This window comes from Acomys russatus, chromosome 6, assembly GCF_903995435.1.
Source record: "Acomys russatus chromosome 6, mAcoRus1.1, whole genome shotgun sequence".
Classification (NCBI taxonomy): domain Eukaryota; kingdom Metazoa; phylum Chordata; class Mammalia; order Rodentia; family Muridae; genus Acomys; species Acomys russatus.
This window is the reverse complement of record NC_067142.1, coordinates 72828988-72852893: the sequence shown is the minus strand read 5'-3', so window position 1 is coordinate 72852893 and position 23906 is coordinate 72828988. Positions and strand designations below refer to the sequence as shown.

The following is a 23906-nucleotide window of genomic DNA, read 5'->3' as shown; positions in this document are numbered from 1 at the left end:
GAATCATCCAGGTTGTACTGGTTTTAGAGGCGTGAAGGTCATGGAGAGGAGCTGAGGCTTAGCACTGAGAGAGGCCAGGAAAGGCCAATGGTGAAGGTGCAGCCTCAGTGGCAGTTGAAGGCCCAGGACTGAAGGAATCATGCAAAGAAGTTAAGGCTTGGCACCATGAAGACAGACTATTGGTGAAAGTGTAGTCTAGTTGCAGGGGAAGACCCCAGTGTATTGGAGATACCAGTACCACGGGATGACCACCAAGAACAGCAGTGGCACTGTAGTGGAGTCAGTGAGAGCCCAGACTACTACAGAGGGCAGAGCTGGAGAAATGACCCAAGCCCTTTGGAGGAGACCAGAAGATCACGTGTGGATTCCAGACAATGGAACAAGAAGCTGTGAACTTCAAATCGTCTTGGAGACCCTAAGATGTTAGAGGTGCCAGAGCCGTGGGATATGTGCAGAGGAGAGCTGCTAACAGGGAGTGAAACCAGCCCAAGGGAAAGAATTGTGTTGCAGTCAATAAAGCCGAAAGGAGTTGGACATGAGGCATGAAGATGCAGAGTTCAGAATTTGCCCAGCTGGCTTTTGGTCTTGCTTTGGTTTAGTATTTCCTTACTATAATATTTTATAATGGTAATATGATATTGGAAGTTCTATGATTTGCTTTTTTATTTTTATAGTATAAGGGATAACAGTTAAGAGACTGCATCAATCTCAGAAGAGAATTTAAACTTTTAAACATTGATGAGACTGTGGCAGGCTATGGGGACTTTTGAAGTTGGACTAAATGCATTTTGCATTATGTTATGGCTACAAGCCTATGGGGGCCAGGGAGCGGAATACGGCAGTTTGAATAGGTATAGTCCCCACAGACTCATGAATGCTTGGCCCATAGGAAGTGGCACTATTATGAGGTGTGGCTTTGCTTGCGTGTGTCACTGTGGGGTGGGCTCTGAGGTCTCCTATGCCTAAGCTCTACCCAGTGAAGAATCAGAGTCCTTTTCTGCTACCTTCGGATCAAGATGTAGACTTCTCAGCACCAGGTCTGCTTGCATGTTGCCATTCTTTTCACCATGATGAAAATGGACTAAACCTCTGAAACCGTAAGCCAGCCCCGATGAACTGTTTTCTTTTATAAGAGCTGCTGTGGTCACAGTGTCTCTTCACAGCAATAAAACCCTAACTAAGACAGCTTCCCATGTGACAGGCCAGGGAAGGGCTGAGACGGCAGCCCTAACTACTCCTGCCCTCAACAGCATGGAAGTGAGTCACTCTCAGGTGGGACTATGAATTCTTCCCAGCCAGGGTCAGAGCACATCGAGGCTCATCTGGTCTCTGAGCCAGCAGACGGGTGGCTTCTAACATTTCTTTGGTGTTCCCTTTGTTTGGATAGGAAGAAAACTGTTTAAATTTGCAGTTTGAGTCAAGGTGTGTTGGGGGGAAATTACGGGCAGGTTTGAGAATGCTTAGCAGTTATCTGTTTTGTATCGGTAACAACTTAAGTAGCTGTTTGCTACTAATTCCCCTTTGAGGAAGTATAGCAAGTCATTAATCTTCCTTAGCACAGACTTCTGAAAAGTTAGAGCAAGGCTAATTCATGAGTAAATTCAGGGACAATTAAAACAAAACAAAACAAAACAAAACACTGTCCCTGGTATAATTGGCATTCTTTTTGCAGAGAAGATCCTTAAATTGTTTTCAGTCGATCTGAGTCTACTAGGAAATTATGGCAAGAGTCCCATTGTATGTCTCTGAGGTAAGAACAGCCTGGTTACAGTAGATCACTCTTATTTGGCAAAGAGTGGACAAACCTTGTTAGATGATAAAAACCAATTATCCATTTACCTGATAACACTTAATTCTAGTGAAGAGTTTTAATGAGTGGAGAAAAATATTGAGCTAGGTACAAAAGGGCCGATGGAGGTGATAGGTGAAGGTTCAGGTTTGAGGTACCAAAGCAGTAGACGCTACTGAGAAATGAGGAGCATACACAGGCAGGCTCCTACTTAATTGCTTAAAGGGGATAGGGACAGCACTCTGCCTCTATTCCCCAGAAATCCGAGCTGCTACTTGCTGCCTATGCACTTTTTGACAGTCAACATGTTAGCCTGGGGACTGAGCACAAGAGTAATTACCATTTGAGTATAGGAAGCTGTGAATACAAGAAAGGCGTGACACAGAGGGGACTGACCACACTCCTGCAGAGCAGATGGGATTCTTAGATTGTATGAAAAACCCTTCCCATCATAAGCACAGAACAGTGTTGTGTCTTAGAGGTCAGAAAGAACTATAAAACATTTCTTATAAAAGTAGTTTTTAATAAATTGATGTATTTCAATGTTGTTACATGATAACCCAATGCTATATCAAGGTAGCAAAAGTGAAGGTTCCTGGTGTTTTATAAACACTGTGAATGACAGTACACTTGCACTCAACTTCACAGGAAATTCTCTTCAGGTCCATGAGGATTTGTTGACAGCTGTCCCACTTGTTGACAGTGGAAACGTGTGTGTATAGATTGAGCAGACAATGAAAGTCTAACAATCAAGCAAGAATGGGATGTAATGGCAGGATGGCCAACTGCTGAAGAAAACTAACTTTTAAAGTTAGTCATTTAAAGAAAACACAGCATACACCAAAGCTACAGGAAGTATATAATGGAGCATAACACACACACACACGGGTTACAGCCCTGGCGCAGTGAACATGTTTCTACCCGTCTTGTGATAGAAGAAGCCATGGACACAGAGTCCTGCAGCTGTCTGCGGTGCCTAATCTCCACACACACAAGGCTATCAATGGACTAAACCTGGAATTCCCTGCTCTGTAAGATGCTGGTGATGGGTAAGTATGCTATTGCTGTGAGTCAGAGCAATAGTTGCCTGGAGTACAGGCCTGGAGGCTCTAGGACAATCACCACCTTCTATAGGGCCACCAGCTACACTTCTAAAGCCCATGCCGCCAGTGAGGATTTAAAAAGCCCAACTATATTTAAAACAAGTACCAGAAACCAGCTGTCTGATCTTTTACTGCTATTATTGTTCAACCTACCTACTAGGAGAAAGAGTTTCACTTCGTTACAACAACAAAAGCTCTATCTGACTCCATGGGTGACATGTAAATTTATGACCAGAGTTTTGACTTGGGGATTTTCTTACGAGTTTAGGTTGAGAGCAAGACTGCTTTTTTCCAAGGGCGAGAAGAACAAAGTTAATTAAGCCCATTTTTAATTTGCACAGTAGAGAAGGTCCTCACTAAATGAGATTTTCTTTCTCTCTCAATCTCAGGTACACTACATTGCAAGGAATCCTGTGTCCAGAATTTTACCTGCTGACTCTCAGATAACTGGCACAGGCACTGTTTATTCCCTAAAAGGCCTTTACATTACTTCAAACCTCAAATGTTGCAGACTGACACGAGAACGGCATGTCTCAGGTGTTCTGAGCTGCTGAAATATGGGCGAGCACAGAGGAGCTAGTTCTGGCTACTTTCCCAGAAATGTCTGAGGGTCAACAGCAGATTCAAAACATTTATAACTCAATGGATTAGAGAACACCATGGTCCACATTATTAATTACTGTGTTTTTCAGACTATAAGATGCACCTGACCATAAGATGCACCCAGTTTTTAGAGAAGTAAAATAAGAAAAAGTGTGAAAATAGCAATCAGACCAGAAGGCGCACCCCAATCGCCCCCCTCCCCCTTTTGGGAAGCGGGGAGTGTGTCTTATGGGCTGAAAAATACAGTAAAAACAAAAACAATCCAAAAAACCCCAAGTCAACTGCACCAAGCATTTCCTACTAACCTGGGCTTGAGGGCTAGGGCTCTTCTTTAAGTGAACAACGTCTTGGAGAGCATTAGTGTCTGTCCTAAGTCTCATTTTCAGACCTGAACCAAGTCAACTCTTCAAAAAGACTGCACATTCTGTCTTGTTGTATGGTTCTTGAAACAAATGCCCTGTCTCTCACAGAGCAGAGTAACTTGCAGTGGCTTTCTTCTCTGAAAACAGAACAGTCAAACAGCACAAAGTGGCTTCATTTTCCTCAGGCCAGTGTTTATAACCCAAGGTTTGCTTTCCCTATAAAGAGGGTGTGCTTACGTTCATAATATCAACCAAAATCAGCTCATGGGAAAGTTAAAGATGTAATTTACTTAAAGACATAGATCCTCACATAGAGATGTGACTTTCACACTAACAAAGTACCCAGAGGGACAGTCAGTACCTTGGATGTTTCTATGCTGCATCCACTATTTTACACAGGACACTCACGCTTAAGGCAGAACATTGATTGTGACATGTAATGACTGGTTCTTACATCCAAGGGTCAATTGGGGGGTGGAGTCTAGCAGATAACTTCTTTACTGAAGACGACTTATCTGCAGCACAAATTCATTCCTAAGATTATTGTTATGGAAGAGATGTATGTTTGAGAGAACATAAAAAGATGGATTTAAGACACAAAAATATGACTTTTCAATGAGAGATCAATGAAAATAGAATTTCTATTATGGAGGCAAAACTACTTGCATCAAGAACTAAGTCATTTCTGACATGGTGTACACAAAGTATTAAGTACTGAAGAATTACCTTTGGGGGGTGTCTTAGACTCTAGTTTTTAATGTCTAGTATAAAAGGTAGCCTGGCTAGTTAAAAAGCAGTTTAATGTCAGTTTGTACTGCTGCTCAGGAAGCTAGGTTAGGGCACTTTCACCCCACCAAAAACATCCTGTGCAGGGAAGAGCTGAATGTGTTAAAAATAAAAATGAAGTCCCTTTCCCAACACATGTGCAAAAACACTTGTCAGTTATGAGAGAACCGTCCATGAAAACATCATTATAGAATCAGAGGCATCAAGCCAGGCAGATACAAGAATACCACCCCGCTGAGGTGGGCTTACTTGGGATGAAACCAGTTGCTCCACGGGCACCTTGGGAAATGTGCTACTCAGAATAGGAAGGGGTGGAGAAGAACTGACCCAGGCCCCACCCCTGGCTGTAGGTGTGCTCCTTCATGTCAGGCCAGTTTGGATCCCTGTATTTGGGTGCCAAAAATGATAACAAAACAAATACAAACCTAACAGACAGCTCTTAAACAGGTGGTGGCAACTGTAGCCTGGTAAGGCTTCTCCTGTGCCTGCTATTTCTGCTGTAGTTCTGGCAACTGTCAGGACGTATATAAAGATGACCTGCCTAATTTTTGAAGATGAAGATTTTCTTCTTTCACGGTGGCAGAAGTCCATGCAAGATTTGTAAACAGTGATACAAAATACTGTAAACGTAATTTAACAGAGCTTATATAAAACAGAGGAAGTGAATCCAAATTTACAAGTGGATTAAAAAAGAAAAGAAAAGAAAAGAGGGCAGCTTCATACAAAGTTCTCCCTCCTGCGCCAAGTGATTCTTCTTCTTTTTTGTTTTTGTTTTTGATTACAAATATAATCCTGAGCTGAAAAACTGGGATTTGGGGGAGAGCCATCTTTGCATACAAAATATCGAAAGGACATTTACTCTATTTCCTTTTTCTCTAGTGATACTCAACTGCCAGAGACAGTTCTGAAGGCGTGACTTTGGAAAACTTATAGTTTAGTGTGACGCCCAGTTCTGGCACCAGCTGCAGCACTTGCCATGGCAGCGGATGCAGCTGCATCCTCTGCTTCTTCCAGTTCATCCTGGAGCTCCTGGCTGACACTAGACTGCAGTGCAGCAGGCGTGAGCCACTCCTTTGGGAGGCAACTCTGTAGAAAGGGTATACAGGAGCTGAAGTAGGCCAGTCGGTTGATCCAGCGAGGAATCTCTTTCCCACAAAGAATCTAAGGAGGAGAGAGCTCTGTGTTAGGGAGAAGAGATCAATGCTCACTGTCCTACTGAGGGATGGTGGCTGTAGAGAAAATATACTGCAGACCAGCTTTGTGATGCCACTGTTGCAGGCTGCTGGGAAGCAATGCCTTAACTCAGGAGCTGGACCCTTCCACAGCCCAGTTTTTTCTTTCAGCTGTGTACTTGTTTGTTTGTTTGTTTATTTTTTGAGATAGGGTATCTCTGTGTAGCCCTGGCACTCAAAGAGATCCACCTGTCTCTGCCTTCCTCATGCTGGGATTAAAGGCGTGCCCCACCATGCCCAGCCTCAGCTGTGTACTTTTTACATTTAAACAAATTTTGTTATGTTTTTGTTTTTTTGTTTTTTTTTGAGACAAGGTTTCTCTGTGTAGCCTTGGCTGTCCTGGATTTGCTTTGTAGACCAGGCTGGCCTCAAACTCACAGTGATCCTTCTGTCTCTGCCTCCAGAGTGCTACTTCTTCCAGTTCCTACCATCCCACTTTCCTCTGGGCTGCATTCTATGCCTTTGCTTTCAACTCTGACCTATATGTTTCATGGAATCTCAGATGGTCCAGAAAGAAGTGTCCCCAAATGAAGACTAGCTTCATGATATCCGGGCAGAGGAGCGCCTATAGTCAGAACAAGGCATTGGAGGCCTGGCCAGCCTTTGGCTGGAGGACTCTAGCGGGTAGAAGTGGGTATCAGCAGGACTCCATTTTGGCTGATGGCCTGCTGCATTTCTCTGCCCACTTCTCATTCTTATAGAGTCCTTAGGATTGGGGAGTCTTCTCCTTATTTCACATAGTGAGAAGCAGCTCAGTTACAATGCTAACTTTACCCTCTATTTCACACACACAAAAATGGGTTCAACTGAATCCATGCTGCACTGGCACTTTGATGGTTTGCCTCTAGTCGTGCTAAATATTATAATCATGTGCTCTAAAACTAGTATCTTATGGGAAAGGTACCTATTAAAGACTCTGACTTGTGAAAATGGACATTCATTTGGCAGGACGAAGTTTAAGCCAAGTATGTAACTGAAGGGGTTCCTTGCTCCTGGAAAGCAACAGACTAAGGAAATGTCTCCCCAGGGTTGACACACTCAAGTCTACAACTATGGTCCAAGGGAGCAGGCTACATCCTGAGCTGGCAGCAGAGCCTAGAAGTATCATCCACAGAGAACTGGTTCCTCAGGCATAAGATGTAAAACTGTGTGAATCATGGAGTCCTATACCATGGTTAGAGAAAGCTGACAAGGGCAGGCAATGAATAGTAGAGTTGGAGTCCCTGAGAGGCCAACCTTTGTGAAGCTGTGAAGGTGAACCCTAGTTTGCAATAGAGACCCCAGTTAGTTGGAGATGCCAAAATCAGTTGTCTGCCAAAGAAAGCTGTATGTGTGAAGTGTACTGGCATAAGGTAGACAGTATATGTGCTGAGGCAACAGAGCTGGGGAATAGAGCTATTCCAGTCCTAAGATAGAAAATGGGCCCAACAGGAGCCCCAAATGCCAGATATGCATCTGTGGAATTTGGTGTTTTCCTTGCCGGTTTTTGGTCTTGCTTTGGTCTGATCATTCTTTGTTATGCTTCATTTCTCTCTTTTAAAATAGAATGTTTACTCTGAGACACTGTATTGTGGAAGTAGGGAACGTGGCTTTATGTGAGAAGAGACAACAGTTAAGGGATCACAGTTAACATGGTGTTGCAACTGCTAAGGACTACAGGGGCTTTTGAAGTTGGACTGAATTAATTTTGTATTATGAAATGCTATGAGCTTCTTGGGACAAAGAATAGAAGTTATGAGTTAAAAGTGCTAAGTTTGAATATCAACATGACAAGGAGAACACGGGATGGTTACTCTTGTCAATTTCATAATAAGATTGAGAATAAGCAAACATAAACCTCTAGGCATGTCTTTGAGGAATTATCTATGTCAGGTTACTGAGGTGGGAAGACTCCCCCTGCTGCCCTAAATGTGGGCAGCATGACTCATGAGCTGGAGTCTAGGATACTAAAGGGTTATGAAGTGAGCTCCTACCAGGGTCCTTTTCTTTCTGCTTCCTAACTGTAGATACACCATAATCAGTTGTCCCAGGCCCTTGCTGCCATGACTTTCCTGACACAAGAGACTTGCCCTTAAACTGTAAATCAAAATAAACTCTAATTTTGTCTGTCTGTCCGCCCATCTATCCATCTAGTTTCTCTACATAGTCCTGGCTATCCTGAAACTTGCTATATAAACTCCCCTTGAACTTTAAATCAAAACAAACTCTAATATTTGTCATTCATTCATTCACTCGCCCACTCATCTATTTATCTATCTATTTATTTAAAGATAGAGTCTCTCCTCATACTCCTGGCTGAAAACTCACAGAAATCTACCTGCCTTTGCCTCCTGAAGCTCTTGCTTTCTTACTTTTGTCCTAGCAACAAATAATTAATGCATACAGAATCACCTTGCTTTTAAATATAAATCTAACAATCCTTCTAGGAATCTATCTATCTCAGTGGCACACTGACCAAAATATGAAGAAGTATGCACAGGGGTATCCATTACCATACTTTGAATAAGAGTAAAAGGACCAGATTAACTCAAGCACCAGCAATAAGAAACTATTTGAGCCAGGCATGCTGGTGCAGGAGGCAGAGGCAGGCAGATCAATGTGAGTTCAAGGCCAGTCTGGTCTACAAAGTGAGTCCAGGACAGCCAAGGCAACACAGAGAAACCCTGTCTTGAAAAACAAACAAACAAACAAACAAACAAACAAACAAACAAACAAAGCCTAGTTGAATATTATACTGTCACATGTGGACTGTGCAGCTGGGGAAAAATAAGCAGAGCTGGGTGTGGTGGCACACACCTTTAATCCCAGCAGAGGCAGGTAGATTTCTATTAGTTCAAGGGCTGCCTGGTCTACAAAATAAGTCTAGGACAGGCAGGGCCATTACACAGAGAAGCCCCGTCTTGAAAAACAAAAACAAAAACAAAAAGAAAAAAAAAAAGATGTATCTGCTTAACTCTGCTTTAACTTTATTTTGTTGTTAAATTTCATTGCCTTCCTCACCACAATGGCTTCTTACCCTTTACAGCTATAAGCTTTAGAGTAAACTCTTCCTTCTAAATTGCCTTGATCATGATGTTTATTACATCAATAGAAAAGTAACTAATATATCATGTATATAAAACATGTATATATGACAGTACAAGCCACGTAAAGGGTGTACATCTTTAATCCCAGCACTATGGAGGCAGAGGCAGGTGGCTCCCTGAATTCATGGCCAGCCTGGTCTACAGAATGAGTTATAGCACAGCAGGGCTACACAGAGAAACCCACCTCAGAAAACAAAACAAGTTATCAATTAACAAGAGCCAGAAAAATTCACATAGGTGACTAAAATTCATCAAACAAAGTCTCAACAGCTAGGAAGTTTCCCCCCCCCCCCCCCCTTGGTTTCTCTGTGTAGCCCTGGCTATCCATCTGTCTGCCTCTGCCTCCCTAGTGCTGGGATTAAAGGCATGCGCCACTATGCCTGGCCTGATAGGAAATTTCTTTTTCTGCTGCTGCTAGGAAGTCAGTCTCTCCCTCTCTCTCCCTCTCTCTCTCTCTCCAGGGTTTCTCTGTGTAGCCTTGGTTGTCCTGAACTCACTTTTGTAAACCAGGCTGGCCTTGGACTCACAGTGATCCGCCTGCCTCTGTTTCCCGAGTGCTGAGATTAAAGGCTAGGAAGTTTCTTAACCTTTAGTGTTTTTTTAAGTTAACAATTTCAGTGTGCTAGGGTTTGAATCTTAAACATTCACACAAGGTACATGTACTAGGTAAGTGTGGTTGCTAGCTTAGGGTACTGCTGGAAGGTACAGAATTTTGAAGGGGTAGGGTGTAGGAGGAAGTAAGGTTGGAGATGGTAGGGATGCCCTTGAAGGATAATGTGACACCAGCTCCTCCCCACTCCTCTTTCTTAGCGATACACAGTAAGCTGCTTTGCTCTTCTGTGTAGTCCCCACCAAGACATGCTGTGACCACAGGCCCCAAACAATGGCAATTCACTATGAATGGAAATGCCTTTTAGCATGTATTTGTCACAGTTATAGAATGCTAACATAAAGATGCCATCAACTGAGTAAGAGCCAATTATTTGTAATCATTCTACCCACTAAAAAAGAATGAACAGAATAACAACTTAAAGCTGGAAAGATCAGCCATATTGGAAAAATGAATCAGGAAAAAAACACCGAGGTTGAATACAGTGCCACAGAAGTACACCAGGCAAGTGTTATCTGCAGAACTTTTAGGATGAAACTGAATTTACCTCTGATAAAGCTGAAGAAAAGTGATTGCAGTTTTTGTGCATCAAATGGTAGGCATTGCCTTTATACTCTTTCCCCAGCTCTTCTACAATTTTTTCTATATCATCTTCTAGAAAGTCCGTACTTCCTAAAACAACAGCTTCTCTTGAAGAACAACAACAAAAACAAACAAACAAAACAAACAAAGCAAAGCTGTGTAAGTTTCATTCAGGTTATTTATAATAAGCATAATTAAACACTTGCTTATTTCCAGGCATATAACAATAAAAATTAGGGCTAACATATTCAGACTAAAGTTAAATGAGATACTTAAAAGTTTCAATGATTTTAGCTTCTATTTTGCTTTATAATAAACATATGTATTATTAGAAAATAAGGTTCATGGGCTGGAGAGATGGCTCAGAGGTTGAGAACACTGACTGTTCTTCCAGAAGTCCTGAGTTCAATTCTCAGCAACCACATGGTGGCTCACAACCATCTGTAATGTGATCTGATGCCCTCTTCTGGCATGCAGGTATATTATATGCAGTCAGAGTACTGTATACATAATAAGTAAATAAATAAATAAATTCTTTTAAAAAAAGGAAAGAGATTCAGGTTCAAGCTAAAAATATTGCTGCTAAGTACTGAGGTGGCCATATTTTCACTGATGAAAAGAAATCTTTGGCATTAACTGCTCTTGTGCTGCAGTGATACAAGCCATGAGGCTTGACCAAATTTTAAAACGTATTATTCAAAACATCAAATAAAAACAATTCAATATATTTCCTGGAAAATGTAATAGATATTACTTAACAAAAGGCAGAATTTTATATGTAAGAAAGCTGTAAAAGATATCTAAAATTATTAAAGAATCATTTTATCTGGCACAAACATAGACTTAGAAGCATCATTATACAGAATGTTTTGATTCAGTGCTTAGTTACAGGAGCTTGCACTCAGAAGTGGTAGCCCTATTCTGAATTTATTATCCATCTTATCCTGGGCAAATTCACTATTACAAGCTCAGAGATTTCTTTAAAGTTTTCTGAAATAAAGACTCTAACTATCACTTTAGATGTAACAGTTAAGGAATAAGAAAGTTGATTAACAAAGAGAAGGGCCCGGAGACACCCACTTGGTTTTGGGTTACCACTGCACTGATGCTATTGACAAGTTTTGAGGTTAATCATTTCAGTTACTTTGAATTTACCAGTATTTCTTTCATTAAGGAAATAAAGAGATTTTTATATTAGCTCACCATAAAAATTCTTCTTGTCTATTTTCCCTCTGAAATAGGAGACTAGGCAAGATCATTAGACAAGGAATTTCTTAAGGCAGAATGTAAGCAAAACAAAGACAGCCATATTTGGGAAGCAAGCAGACAGAAAGCAACTTAGAGATCCTGAACAAACACAAGATAGGTTATTTCAAACATTATTTGGTTTCCATTTTTACATAACGACTTAATTCAGCCACTAAACCAAATTAAAGACTATTTTAATTTTTTAGATTTTTAATTTGCAGGGTAAATTCTTTATATCTGAAAAACAAGCTTTGCTACCTACAACAGTGTAATAGAAATTACTTTCCCTACTTACTTAAATTTGAACGTTTCTCCTAGTTCAGACGCATTTCCTGGGGAAATTTCAAATATTCCAGAAAAAGGATAAGGATGGCCACCATAAGCAAATTCTGAAAAGATAAAAGTCAAAACTTTTAGTATGAAAGTATTGCATGAAAGGTAATCAGAACGCTCACCTTTAAAACACTACAAAGATAGTATCATCTGAATAATTTTCAGCTTATAAAGTGCCTTTTGAAAAGCCCTGTTTATATATTACCAGTATAGAATACCGTCTTTAAAAGGCCTGAAATATGACTAGCCACAGACACTGCAATGCTTGTGACTGCTCTGAGTACTGCTCTGGGCCTACACTGGCAGGAGAGTGACCAGCATTCAAAGGTGATCAGTCTTTGTGGCGCCATCACACCAGCAGGGCAGCAGCTCAGGACTTGGGCACTTTTTGAGCTTGCACTTGACTGGAGAAACCATCTGGCGACAGTGAGTCTTCATGGTTCCTGAGATGGAATGTTGTTTTCTTTTGGTGTGCTTCATCACTGGGCTGCATGCATCCACCCAGCCTGGAAGACTCTGGATTTACCCTGGATTAGGAGTGAAAACACTTCAGCCCCAAGCATGGTGGTGTATGTTTGTAATCCAGCTCTCAGGAGGCAGAAGGATCATGAGTTTTAGGCTAGACTCCTAGTGAGTTCCAGGCAGGTCTGAACTATGTATAAATTAAGACCCTGTCTGAAACAATACAGAAACATCAAACCTGAAACACACTAAGATGCCAACTATTTTCCACAGAAAGTCTTGTGGCTAGGAGGCACGAGCTGCACACGCTGCTAATACTTGTATTCTAGGTATATGCCCTCATATACAACAAAAATGCAGATAGCCTCAAATCAGGACAGAAGCAAAATTTCTAGCTTCAATTCTGCTATCTCATTTAGATATTAAGTGGTAAAGTCTTTGTAGATACAAGCAATCCCCAAAAGATGCTTAAATTAATCCTATCACTTAAGATTTACTGAATAAAAAGGCATGATGGTATATACCTATAATCCCAGTGCTGGAGGGGTGGAGGCAGGAGGACTACTATAAGCTTGAGGACAGTTAGGTCTACACTGTGGGTTCCAGATCAGTCAGGGCTACATAGCAAGACTGTCTTTTAAAATGTGTAAGTAAATGGATAGATTTGTTAAAAATACAGTCTTTTGTGTATGTTTTTTGAGACAGGGTTTCTCTGTGTAGCCTTGGCTATCCTGGACTTAGTTTGTAGACCAGGCTGGCCTCGAACTCACATCAATCCACTTGCCTCTGCCTCCCAAGTGCTGGGAAAATATGGAGTCTTAAATTTTAAGACAAAGCACAGGAAAAACCAAGGTAGATTTAAATTTTATTTGAGGCAGGGGATGGGAGGGAGAGGGAGGGGGAGGGAAGGGAAAGAAGGAAAGGGAGAGAGAGGGGCAGGAGGAGTCTAGATGTATATGCCACCATCCATGTATGTGCCGATGTCTGCAGAGGCCCAGAAGAGGACACTAGATACCCTGAAGTGAGAGTCACGGTCAGTTAGTAACTACAGTCATCCTACCTCCACACCCAACAAAACTGAACTCTGGTCCTTTGTAGCAGGAAGCACGCTTATTGTGGAGCTCCAAAGTTAACTTTTCTTTTAAAATATTATATATACAGTGCTCTGGCTGCATGTACAGCTGCAGGTCAGAAGAAAGCATCAGATCACATTATAGATGGTTGTGAGCCACCATGTGGTTGTTGGGAATTGACCTCAGGACCTCTGGAGGTACAGTCAGTGCTCTTAACCTTTGAGCCATCTCTCCAGCCCCCAAAGTTAACTTTTCATTCACAAATTCTGTAAATTTTGTTTGTTTGTTTGCTGAGACAGGACAGAGTTTCTCTGTGTAGCCTTCGCTGTCCCGGACTTGCTTTGCAGACCAGGCTGACCTCGAACTCACAGAGATCCACTTGCCTCTGCATCTCCAAGTACTGGGATTATTTATAGACGTATGCCACCCACCGTGCCTGGCATAGATGAGGACGCTTAGCATTTAATTTTGAAATATAAACTTTTTTTTGTTAAAGAAATGATTTTGTTAGGTACCCTAACTATATAGCTAGCTCTGAACTCCTAATTCTCTGCTCCCTAGATGCTGAGGTTATAGGTAGCCACTTCTATGTCTGCTCTAAATTTTGTCTGTCTATCTGGTCTTGAGGTAGGGTGTCATTCTGGCCTCAAACCTACAATCCTTCCTAAGTTCCTAAGCACTGAAATACAACCACATAAAATATTATATATACTGAGATTGAATTTGGCAAAATCATTGTTTGTTTTTGGTTTTTTGGATACAATGTTTCTCTGTGTAACTCTCTGTCTGTCCTGGAACTTGCTCTGTAGACAAGGCTGGCCTGGAACTCAGAGATCTGCCTTCTTCTGTCTCCTGAGTGTTAGGACTAAAGGCATGGGCCACAATCACCTGGCTTCATACTTAGATTTTTAACTTTCTTAAGTATAGTAAGGGAAAACACAGGCCTATTTATTTACTTATTTATTTATTTACAAGAAACAATTACAACTTCTCTGAGTTTCCATGAACATGTTTTGTTTTTAAATTATTTTATGAGGAAGTAAGATTGTGCAGGTAATAGAGCACTGGACATCTGAGTTCAAATCTTAGTTCTGTTAGTTATTAGTAGTTGAATGGTGGCAGGTTAGAGCCTAACTTTTTTTTTCTTAGTAAAAAACCACTACATTCTCTTACCTTACAGTATAATCATATGGTTCCAAAGTTCACAACACTATAGAAACCATAACACACTATTCAAATTTAACCAAAGAGGAGTAACACAATTTAGGCAAAGGCCAGAGAGAAAACCATAGCCTATAATAATCCCATCCAATGCAATATTCTAATAATTGAAAAATTCAGTTGAAGATCCTCATTGTTTCTTGGGGTTATAGCAAATGAACCTGCTTCAAGTAAAAGTAAAGCTTAAATGACAAATCTTTATAGCCAAGACTGAATATGCTGAATTTCAGCTAGAAGCAACTAATATTAAAAAAAAAAAAAGACTGGGGCTAGGGACATAGGCCAGAGGCACAACACCTGCTTCACAAGTGTGAGCCCCTGGATTCAACTATTAGCACCTCCCCACCCAAACACAAAGACAACAGAAACATCATACGGAAACATTTAAGTAAGTGAAGTTTTTTTTGTTTTCCTTTTTTTTTGTTAAGACAGGGTTTCTCTGTGTAGCCTTGGCTGTCCTGGACTCACTTTGTAGACCAGGCTGGCCTTGAACTCACAGTGATTTGCCTGCCTCTGTTTCCTGAGTGCTGGGATTAAAAGCATTCACCACTGAATAGGTAGGTAGGTAGTTTGCCCTAAGAAACTAGACAATGTATTCTAGGTTACAAAGACTGCCTAGCTCATGCAAATACAGGACCGTATACTAAAAGGCAAGCTTGTAATTCTGATGATATATCACTAGAACTCTGATGAAAATGCTACATGTTACTTAGGCAGAATTTGCTCAGCAATGTTTTACTTTATTGATACTTACAGGCCTGTAAAACCAACTGTTTTACTAGAACACCCTCAGGAAATTGGTACTTCAAAGTTGACACTTTCTACTACTAACCAAAATGATTTTTTTGTTATATAGTTTTTCGAAGTGTAAAAGCCGTGGTGGTGCACGCCGTCAATCTCAGCACTCGGCAGGCAGAGGCAGACAGATCACTGTGAGTTCGAGGCCAGCCTGGTCTACAAAGCAAGTCCAGGACAGCCAAGGCTACACAGAGAAGTCCTGTCTTGAAAAACCAGGGGAAAAAAAAGTTTCTTTGAAATTCTTATACATATTAGAGAAAAAAAATCATGGTTTTAACATTTTTCAGAAAGAAGAGCCTCTTTGTGTTTTGTTTTTTGAGACAGGGTTTCACTGTGCAGATATGGCTGTCCTGAAACTCTGTAGACCAGGCTGGCCTCAAATTCACAGAGATCTGCCTGCCTTTGCCTCTGGAGTGCTGGGATTAAAGATGCATGTCACCACCCCTGGTTAAGAAAATGCCTTAGAAGACACAATAATTAAAAAAAAAAAAAAAAGAAACCAATGTACCCTTTTGTATTCTACCACAGACATGGTTTTCAAAACACAGTATAAACAAATCTGGGAGTTTTATTTTACTTTCTGCCATAACACATGTAAGTGCTTAAAAGAAAAGGGGCAAAGAAAAAACATAACATGATTCTGTATTTTTAAAAAATTGGCAGAAAGCATATTTAAACCATGTGCACACATACCTCTGCCATATACTTCAATTCCAGAATGAAAAACTCCAATTCCAATAGATGAGGTGTATTCATTCATCCAGTACTAAGGAGAGAAAAAAACCAACTTTAGAATATCCATTCATTTACAGCCCAACTCTACAGGATAAAAAGAGCATAAACCCAATTCTTGCTATTTCCCTTACAATGCTGAAACTCTACCAAGAGTAGCCTAATCTATTCTCCCACATCTAATCTGGAAGGCTTCCTGTGTCTAGACAAATGTTTCATCTTGAGTCCAGCACATTATTTAAGGCTTAGCACACATTAAATAAAAATTAACTCATGGAGTATGGTCTGGTGCTGTGTATTTGTTAATTGCTTGCTCCCACCCCTAGATTCTTACTGCAGACTGTCATGTACCCCAAATATTGCTGTTTAACCTGGCCTCCCTGTTTGACTATTAAAGCCTGGGTAGGATGGGAGGAAGGTAGGTATGGTGAAGGTTTGAGGACTTTTGGGACAGAGAGGATCTTGGGAGGAGAGGCAAATGAACAGGAGGAAGACGAGGAAGGAGGAGAATCACCACGGATAGAAAAGAGCTGTGTGGGTCCAGAGGAGGAACTCTGAAATTCCATGTTAAAAAAAGGCAGCCGGGTGTCCTTTAATCCCAGCATTTGGGAGGCAGAGGCAGGTGGATCAATGTGAGTTCGAGGGCAGCCTGATCTAAAAAGCGAGTCCAGGATAGCCTAGGCTACAGAGAGAAACCCTGTCTCAAAAAACAAAAAACAAAACAAAAACAAAAACAAAAAAAGCCCAGATGAACAACCACCTTAGCAAGTATTTGGGATTATGGATGGGAGGTAGCCCAGAGAGAAATGTTAGAACACATGGCATGGGATAGAGGATGAGAGATATTGGAAGGTAGTTTAGGGGATTAGTATCTGCTCAGCCCCAGGTAAAATAAGGCTCATTCTAAAATAAATGTGTCTTTTTGGTTATGACAGTAGGTTAGATATTACCACCATAATAATTATAAAGCCTAATAATAAACATTTATTAGGCCATACCATTAAGATAACAGCAATATTTAACTGAAATGAAATCTAACTTTGGATCAGGCTGGTAACAAACATTGACATTAAAGAGCCATTAGTGATTAAAATACACACAGTCACTATGGGTGGCACACTCTTTTAATCCCAGCACTTGGGAGGCAAACAGGTGGATCTCTGAGTTCCAGGTTAGCCAGATACTCTATCTCAACAAACCAACCAACCAAACAACAACAAACCCCAAAGCACATCTGGTTTTTAATTTTCTTCTACCCTAAACTTTTTCTTTCACACTCCAGTTTGTTCTCTGAAGGTGGGGACACTTTATTCTTTGTAAACTTTTTTTTTTGGTTTTTCAAGACAGGGTTTCTCTGTGTAGTCTTGGCTGTCCTAGACTCACTTTGTACTCCAGGCTGGCCTCGAACTCACAGTGATCCGCCTGCCTCTGCCTCCCAAGTGCTGGGAATAAAGGTGTGCGCCACCACACCCGGCCCTTTGTAAACATTTATGGCTTATTTTCTATACCATTTCAGCCTAAAGTGTGAAACTAGGAACAAGCAGTAGGGTACACAGAGGAACACTAGGAAGACAGGAACAACCTTCCTACAAAATCAGCATGAAGACAAACATCCTAGAGGAGGTGGGTAGTATATGAGATGGGTCTACAAGAACACATGAGATTTTCTCAGATACAAAGAGTGGACTGGCAAGGAAGGGAAAATGAGAAGAAAAATCTAATAATGTGGAAGGGGAAAGGAGAGGTAGCTCAGCAGTATGATATGAAAGCACAGGCATGACTATAGAAGGGGCTAAAAGGGTGGGCTAGAGAACCTTAAACCTAGGAGTTAAATGAGTCATTAGCAAATTAAACAAACTAGAGTGTTTAAAGCTATTGGACGTCTCCTGGGTTAGATGATTGATGATTTGTTTTTACTTTTTAATTATAATTATTTTATATTAAATTTATTCACTTTACATCCCAATTATAGTCTCCTTTCTCATCTCCTCTCAGTCCTCAGAAATGGGGATTCCTCCTCTCCTATTATCTGACCTGAGCCCATCAAGTCTCATCTGGACTGCCTGCATCCTCTTCCTCTGTGGCCTGTCAAAGCCACCCTGCCAGGGGGAGGCGATCAATGAATGGGTAACAAAGTCCAAGTGAGAGGCAGCCCCTACTCCCCATATTATGGGGCCCATATGGAGACTGTGATGCCTATCGACTACAACTGAGCAGGGGGCCTAGGTCCTCTCCACACATGGTCCTTGGTTGGTACATCAGTCTCTATGTTCCCCAGGGCCCAGATTTGTTGGCTCTGTTGGTCGTCTGGTAGAGAGCTCATGTCCCCTTCAGGTCCTTTATTAATTATTATTTTTGTGTCTGTGGTGCATGTGGTATATACCTGTTCATGTATGTGTACATATGCTAGGTTAAATATCAACACAAAGTCTTTTTCTTTTTCCTTTTCAGTGCCTGCAGTCTACAAGCAGAGGCCAGGCAAAGGTTTGGGGCCTTGGTTGCTTTAGCACAGACACTATGAGAGGCCCACAAAGTCTTTTTCAACTGCTTCTCTGTTGTATTTTATTTTATTCTAGTCTATTGTGAGACAGAGGTCTCTCACTCAATTTGGAGTTTACTGATTGACTAGACTGGTTGGTCAGCAAACTTTGGAGATCTGTTTGTCTCCACCTTCTCAGCACTGGAGTCACAGACAGGCATCAAGATTTCTGGCTTCCCTCTCCCCCCTTTCTTTTTTTGATAGGGTTTCTCTGTGTAGCCTTGGTTGTCCTAGACTCACTCTGTAGACCAGGCTGTCCTCAAACTTACAGTTATCTACCTGCCTCTGCCTCCCTCCACCACACCCCATCAAGATTCCTGGTTTCTTAACATAGGTGCTGGGGATTCTAATTCAGGTCATTGGGCTGTGCAGCAAGCACTTTACCCACTGAGCTGCCTCGATGGTTAGTTTTATATCACAACTTGACACAAGCTAGAAGAGGATGGAGTCTCAATCAGGAAAATGCCTCAGTAAAATCAAGCCGTAGGCAGGCCTGTAGATAGAACATATTCTTAATAGTAATTGATGTGGGAGGGCTCAGGCCATTATGAGTGGGGGCCATGCCTGGGCAGGTGGTCCTGGGTTCTATAAGAAAGCAGGCTGAGCAAGCCATGAAGAATGAGACAGTAAGCAGAACCCCTCCATGGCTTCTGCATCAGCTCCTGCCACCAGCAACACTGGGCACCGTCCCAGCCACTATTTATTATTTCAAGACAAGTTTTGCTATGTAGTCTAGGCTGCCCTTGAACTTAAGATCGTTCTGTTTTAGGCACCCCACGCCCAAGCCCGCCCCAGTGCAGGGATTACAGGTTCATACCACTACATTTGTCAAGCCTTAGCTTTGGCTTTATAACCCAGCTAGGAAACACACATTCTCACACATTACTAAAAAAAGCATAAATGAACAAGTCATCCCCTCCTCCCCCAATTATACTTGAGAATAAAAGTAAGCAATAAGAAATCTTGCTTATCTTCCTGTGGTGGTTTGAATGAGACCCCCCCCCCCCCTTGTAGGAACAATGAGAAGAATTAGGAGGCATGGCCTTGTTAGAAGAGATGCAGTGGGGGCAGTCAAAAAACTGGTAGGATTCCCAGTGCTCTTTCTCTGCTTCCTACAAAAGTGCTTTGTAATACATTTCTACAACGATAATCTAAGTGTTTCACTAAAAAGGGAAAGAACTTTGTGAAAAAGATTATACTCAAATGGTAACTTCTGACAAGACAGTGAGACTAGAATGCACTTGGCAGAATGAAGTTCCTGACCTCAGAAAATCTTTTATTCTCTTTCTTTTCATAAAAAAAAAAAAAAAAAAAAAAAAAATCCCATACTTAAGGATTCCATGCTTAAAACCAATATGTACTTGTGAACTCTATTATTTCCATGTAAAGTTCAAGTCTTTATATTCTAATAAATGGCTACGTTTTGACACATTTTCCCACAAAATGAGAGACTCTTAAAAAGAAACATGTATCACCTCAATATCTGGTCAGGACTTTACAATTCACAATAATGACATGTGGCCTACATAAAGTGTCTGAAGAACTGCTGAGGCAGCACAATTGGGAAAAAAGAACACTGAATAGCATTCTTAGCAAGTGGCAGTGTTACTTTCATAAGGAAAGTTGGACATTCAGGTTGGTTTTGCTCAAGGTTCTAGAAAACCACAATTTGCTTTAAAAAGAAAAAAAGATTTAAAAAACAAAACCAAAAATATTCCTTTGGACAGAATTTAACAAGTACAATTCTCATTCCTGAAATCCTTTGTCTTTTGGTAGGCTTTTAATACTATGTAAGGCAGAAACTAAAATTGTTGCTTACATATTGTTTGTAGTTAAAACACATAACACATTATGTGACTTATATGAAAAGCCCAGAATAAGGAAATCTATAAAAGTAGAAAGTTAGAAAGTAGCTTACAAACTGCTTATGATTGCAAAGTTTGGGATATGAGTAATGACTGCTGATGGGTATGTGCTTTCCACTTATGGTAATGAAAATTTTGCAACGTTCTCAATGTATGAAATGTTCTACTAATTTGAAGCAAATGGCACAAGACCATGTGTACAAGCACACTTTGATATAGTGTCTTGCTATGTTGGAACTCACGCTCTTCCTGACTCAGCTTCCTGAGCAGAGAGATTACAGATGTGCAACACTACACTGCTTAAGTTATTTTTAAAAACAGTGTTTATTTCTCTTATCTTCTCTCTCATCCTGGCTACCACACAAATAATTGAGACTCTTTTACAGAAGGCTTCACAACACAATCTGAGCAGTTTAAGAGTGTTCTTGACCCTCTATGCTATCCTATCTTACCCCCAGCAGACATCCCAGTGATACTTGCACATTGTAGCTTTCCTCAGCTCTACTTCCTTCCTCCTAATCTTCCTTGGATCTTTCCCCTCCCTCAATCCTCTGCTTCCTTTCCTAACTCCTCCCACCTTAGCTGGATGGAAGTCCAGCCCTATTCTCTCCCCTGCTCCTCGATTGGCTGTAAGCAACTTTATTGACATAACAAAGGGACAATTGGGGAACAGAATTTACACAACATTTAGACAGGAAATCAGAACTTAAACTACAAAATAAACTTATGTCTACGCTACACTTGTCTGAGTATATTGTTTCATAAATACAAACTATAGTTATTTGTTTTTACTAAAAAAAACCTATTTTATACATACCATGAATCCCTCAGCAGTAATTTTCCAAGTATAACATAGACTTTATTTTTTAATTGACAATATAATTTTTTTTCCTTGTTAGCAAGTTTCTACTTCCTCCTCCCCTTTCCCTGTTCCTGAGATAGGATTTCTCTGTGTACCCTTGGCTGTCCTGGAAAACCCAAAATATAAATAAATAAATAAAATTCCTATTGCTCGGTAACACAGTGGACATATTAAGATAATGGTGCAACACATTATTCATATACTGATATAAACAAACCTGTAAGTATATATAAGATAAAAAATATTTTATAAGTATAGCACATATAATTATAATAGTACAAAGGACTTACTAATAATGTTACTGGTTTATGCATTACTATACTTTTTGATGTTATTTTACAATGTACTTCTCATACTTAGTAAAGGTGAGGAAAGCTCCCAGTAAAGCTAGATGCTGTGTTATGTGGGCAGGAATCTTACACTACCTCATGTTTACCTCACCTTTTACTCTATCCATATGCCACATGTATATGTGGACTGGGTTTCAACCATAGCATCAGACCATGATGAGCTGACTGGACTATACCATGTACGTTTGTGTAAATACACTCTATAAACAAAACAATTATCTGATAACACAAATAAGCAACTGGTGCATTCCTGCCTTAACTGATACATACCTCCATATAGATTATGGATATGACTCTCAATGAGAATAAAAAATGTTAAATACAAATACCCTAAAAAATGTTCTAGCAACACCAAAGGAAGTACAGTAAGTTCTTGAATTTTATAATCCTAGTCAAATTTAAATTTAAATTTGAATTACAGACTACATCTAACTAAGCTGCCTTTTAAACTTGTGCTTTTAGTTATAATGAAAACAGGATATAAAGTAGCACTTCAACAAAGGGGGAGCACACAGGACTCAAGTATATATTCTAGTCTGCTAGCTCTCTATGCACAACAGCAGCACACTTCTGAAAATGTTAGTTTTCACTATAAAATGTGTAAGCAGATGCTTTTTCTTTGTGTGAGCATTTTTTTTCTGAATACATTCATAACAGAAGGGTAAGCCCTTCCTTGGAGAGTTGGTCAGAGAGATGCCCTCCAAATGTTTCTGCCCCTGTTTAGGCTTCCTAGATCTATTATTAGAGAACAGGCCTGGAAGGCTCACGCTTTACATAAATGGCAGGCTGCCAGAGGAAGATGGGAACTTAATTCAAGGTCAGCATGCTTTATCAAGTCCTGCCTTGACTATGCAGACAGGATGAGGCCCTGTTTTGAGATTTAATGAGATAACTGTAAACAAAGAAGCTGAGCCTTTTACTGAATAATTTCAGTTGTGAAATTCTCCTATGGTGATTCATCACTATTCCTGCTGAAGTAAAATTTGTAAAATTAGTAGTAGTGATTGCCAATGATTCTATTACTTGGTGTTTATTTCTTGTTATCACTTTTTTTGGTTCTTTGTTTTTCTGAGTCTTGCTATGGACTCAAGGCAAACCAGGAAGCCTCTGGAGTCTTAGAAGTATGCACCATCCGGCCTAGCTTTACCACTACCCCACCACTCCTTCTCCTTCTTATTTTCCAAGACAGGGTTCCTCTGTATATCCCTGACTGTTTTGGAACTCACTCTGTAGACCAGGCTGTCATCGAACTCATATAGATACACCTGCTTCTGCCTCCTGAGTGCTGGATTTAGAAGCATGTGCCACCACTGCCCAGCTGAAAAATCATATTGCTACCACCAAAACGTATTTTACACAGAATTTAGAGCAAAATCTCCCTACAAAGTTCACAGAGCTTCTTATATTTGCAATATGAAAATTCATGCTTTTGTAGAATACTACCAAATACAGTGTATCTGTTTAAATCTATTTCATAAACTAGAAACATTTTTCTAACAGAAAATATTATAAATATGCAAAATTGAAAATCACAGCCAAGAACAAGCATCTATGAAAAACAAAACAAGCTGCTGAACTAGATTATGACTGGGTGTTAGCAAGATTTCTGTTAATTTATGTTGAATATGTCTTTATTGATTTTGTTGTCTAAATAGTAGCAGATGCCAAAAGTTTAGACATAACACACTCAAGAAAAAAAAAAGGGTTATCCAGGATATTTTATCCAAAGTCTTAGAAGCTGGCTTTTTATTTGAACCAGGGGAAGACCACTTCTATTCCCAGAGTGTAGTTCAACTACAGATGAGTGGACTAAGAACTCTTGCTCTGAGACAATGCCAAAGGTGGGATGTAGAGTTACATAAGACACTGGGGCTAGTCCTTCAGAGAAAATCCCATCACAGAGAGGTGGTGCTGTACAAAGAGGAATGAACCAGAACTCGGGGTGGGGTGGGGTGAGGGCAGACCAATAAAGGAGGTTGATTCCATATTCAAGTTTATGCTATGCTGGCTAACAATTAATTTCTCAGTAATTGGCGGGAGGGAGGCATTTTTATTTGAAACAATCTGGTTATTCTCAAACCTTTAGCATATCAAAAGAAAGCAGTGTTGTTTCTGAAACTACAAAAGAGGAGTCACTGAAAAGCCACAATCTTCAATTCTAGTTTGGAGCACATGGGAATTTCTTCTACTGTATTTGAACTAATCAAGTTAGAATACAACTAACAGAATAGCATAGAAGACACTGGATTCAGTGAGGATCTAACTGTGGC

At 40.5% G+C, this 23906-nt stretch overlaps 1 protein-coding gene across 2 annotated transcripts in view; it reads right to left on the bottom strand.

The window, feature by feature from the left end:
• Positions 1 to 4658: 4658 nt before the first annotated feature.
• Positions 4659 to 23906, bottom strand: part of Desi2 (desumoylating isopeptidase 2) — a 39279-nt gene continuing 20031 nt past the window's right edge. Inside the window, exons 1-5 of one of the 2 annotated variants that reach the window (XM_051147974.1) lie at positions 15982 to 16054; positions 11940 to 12261; positions 11697 to 11790; positions 10119 to 10260; positions 4659 to 5804 (exon numbers count right to left, since the gene is read on the bottom strand). In XM_051147974.1, the coding sequence (XP_051003931.1) occupies positions 5571 to 5804; positions 10119 to 10260; positions 11697 to 11790; positions 11940 to 12084 (615 nt within the window). In that variant the 5' untranslated portion in view covers positions 12085 to 12261; positions 15982 to 16054 and the 3' untranslated portion in view covers positions 4659 to 5570. Of the gene's footprint in view, positions 5805 to 10118; positions 10261 to 11696; positions 11791 to 11939; positions 12262 to 15981; positions 16055 to 23906 lie in introns of those variants that run through there. The other variant, XM_051147975.1, reaches the window with a different exon arrangement.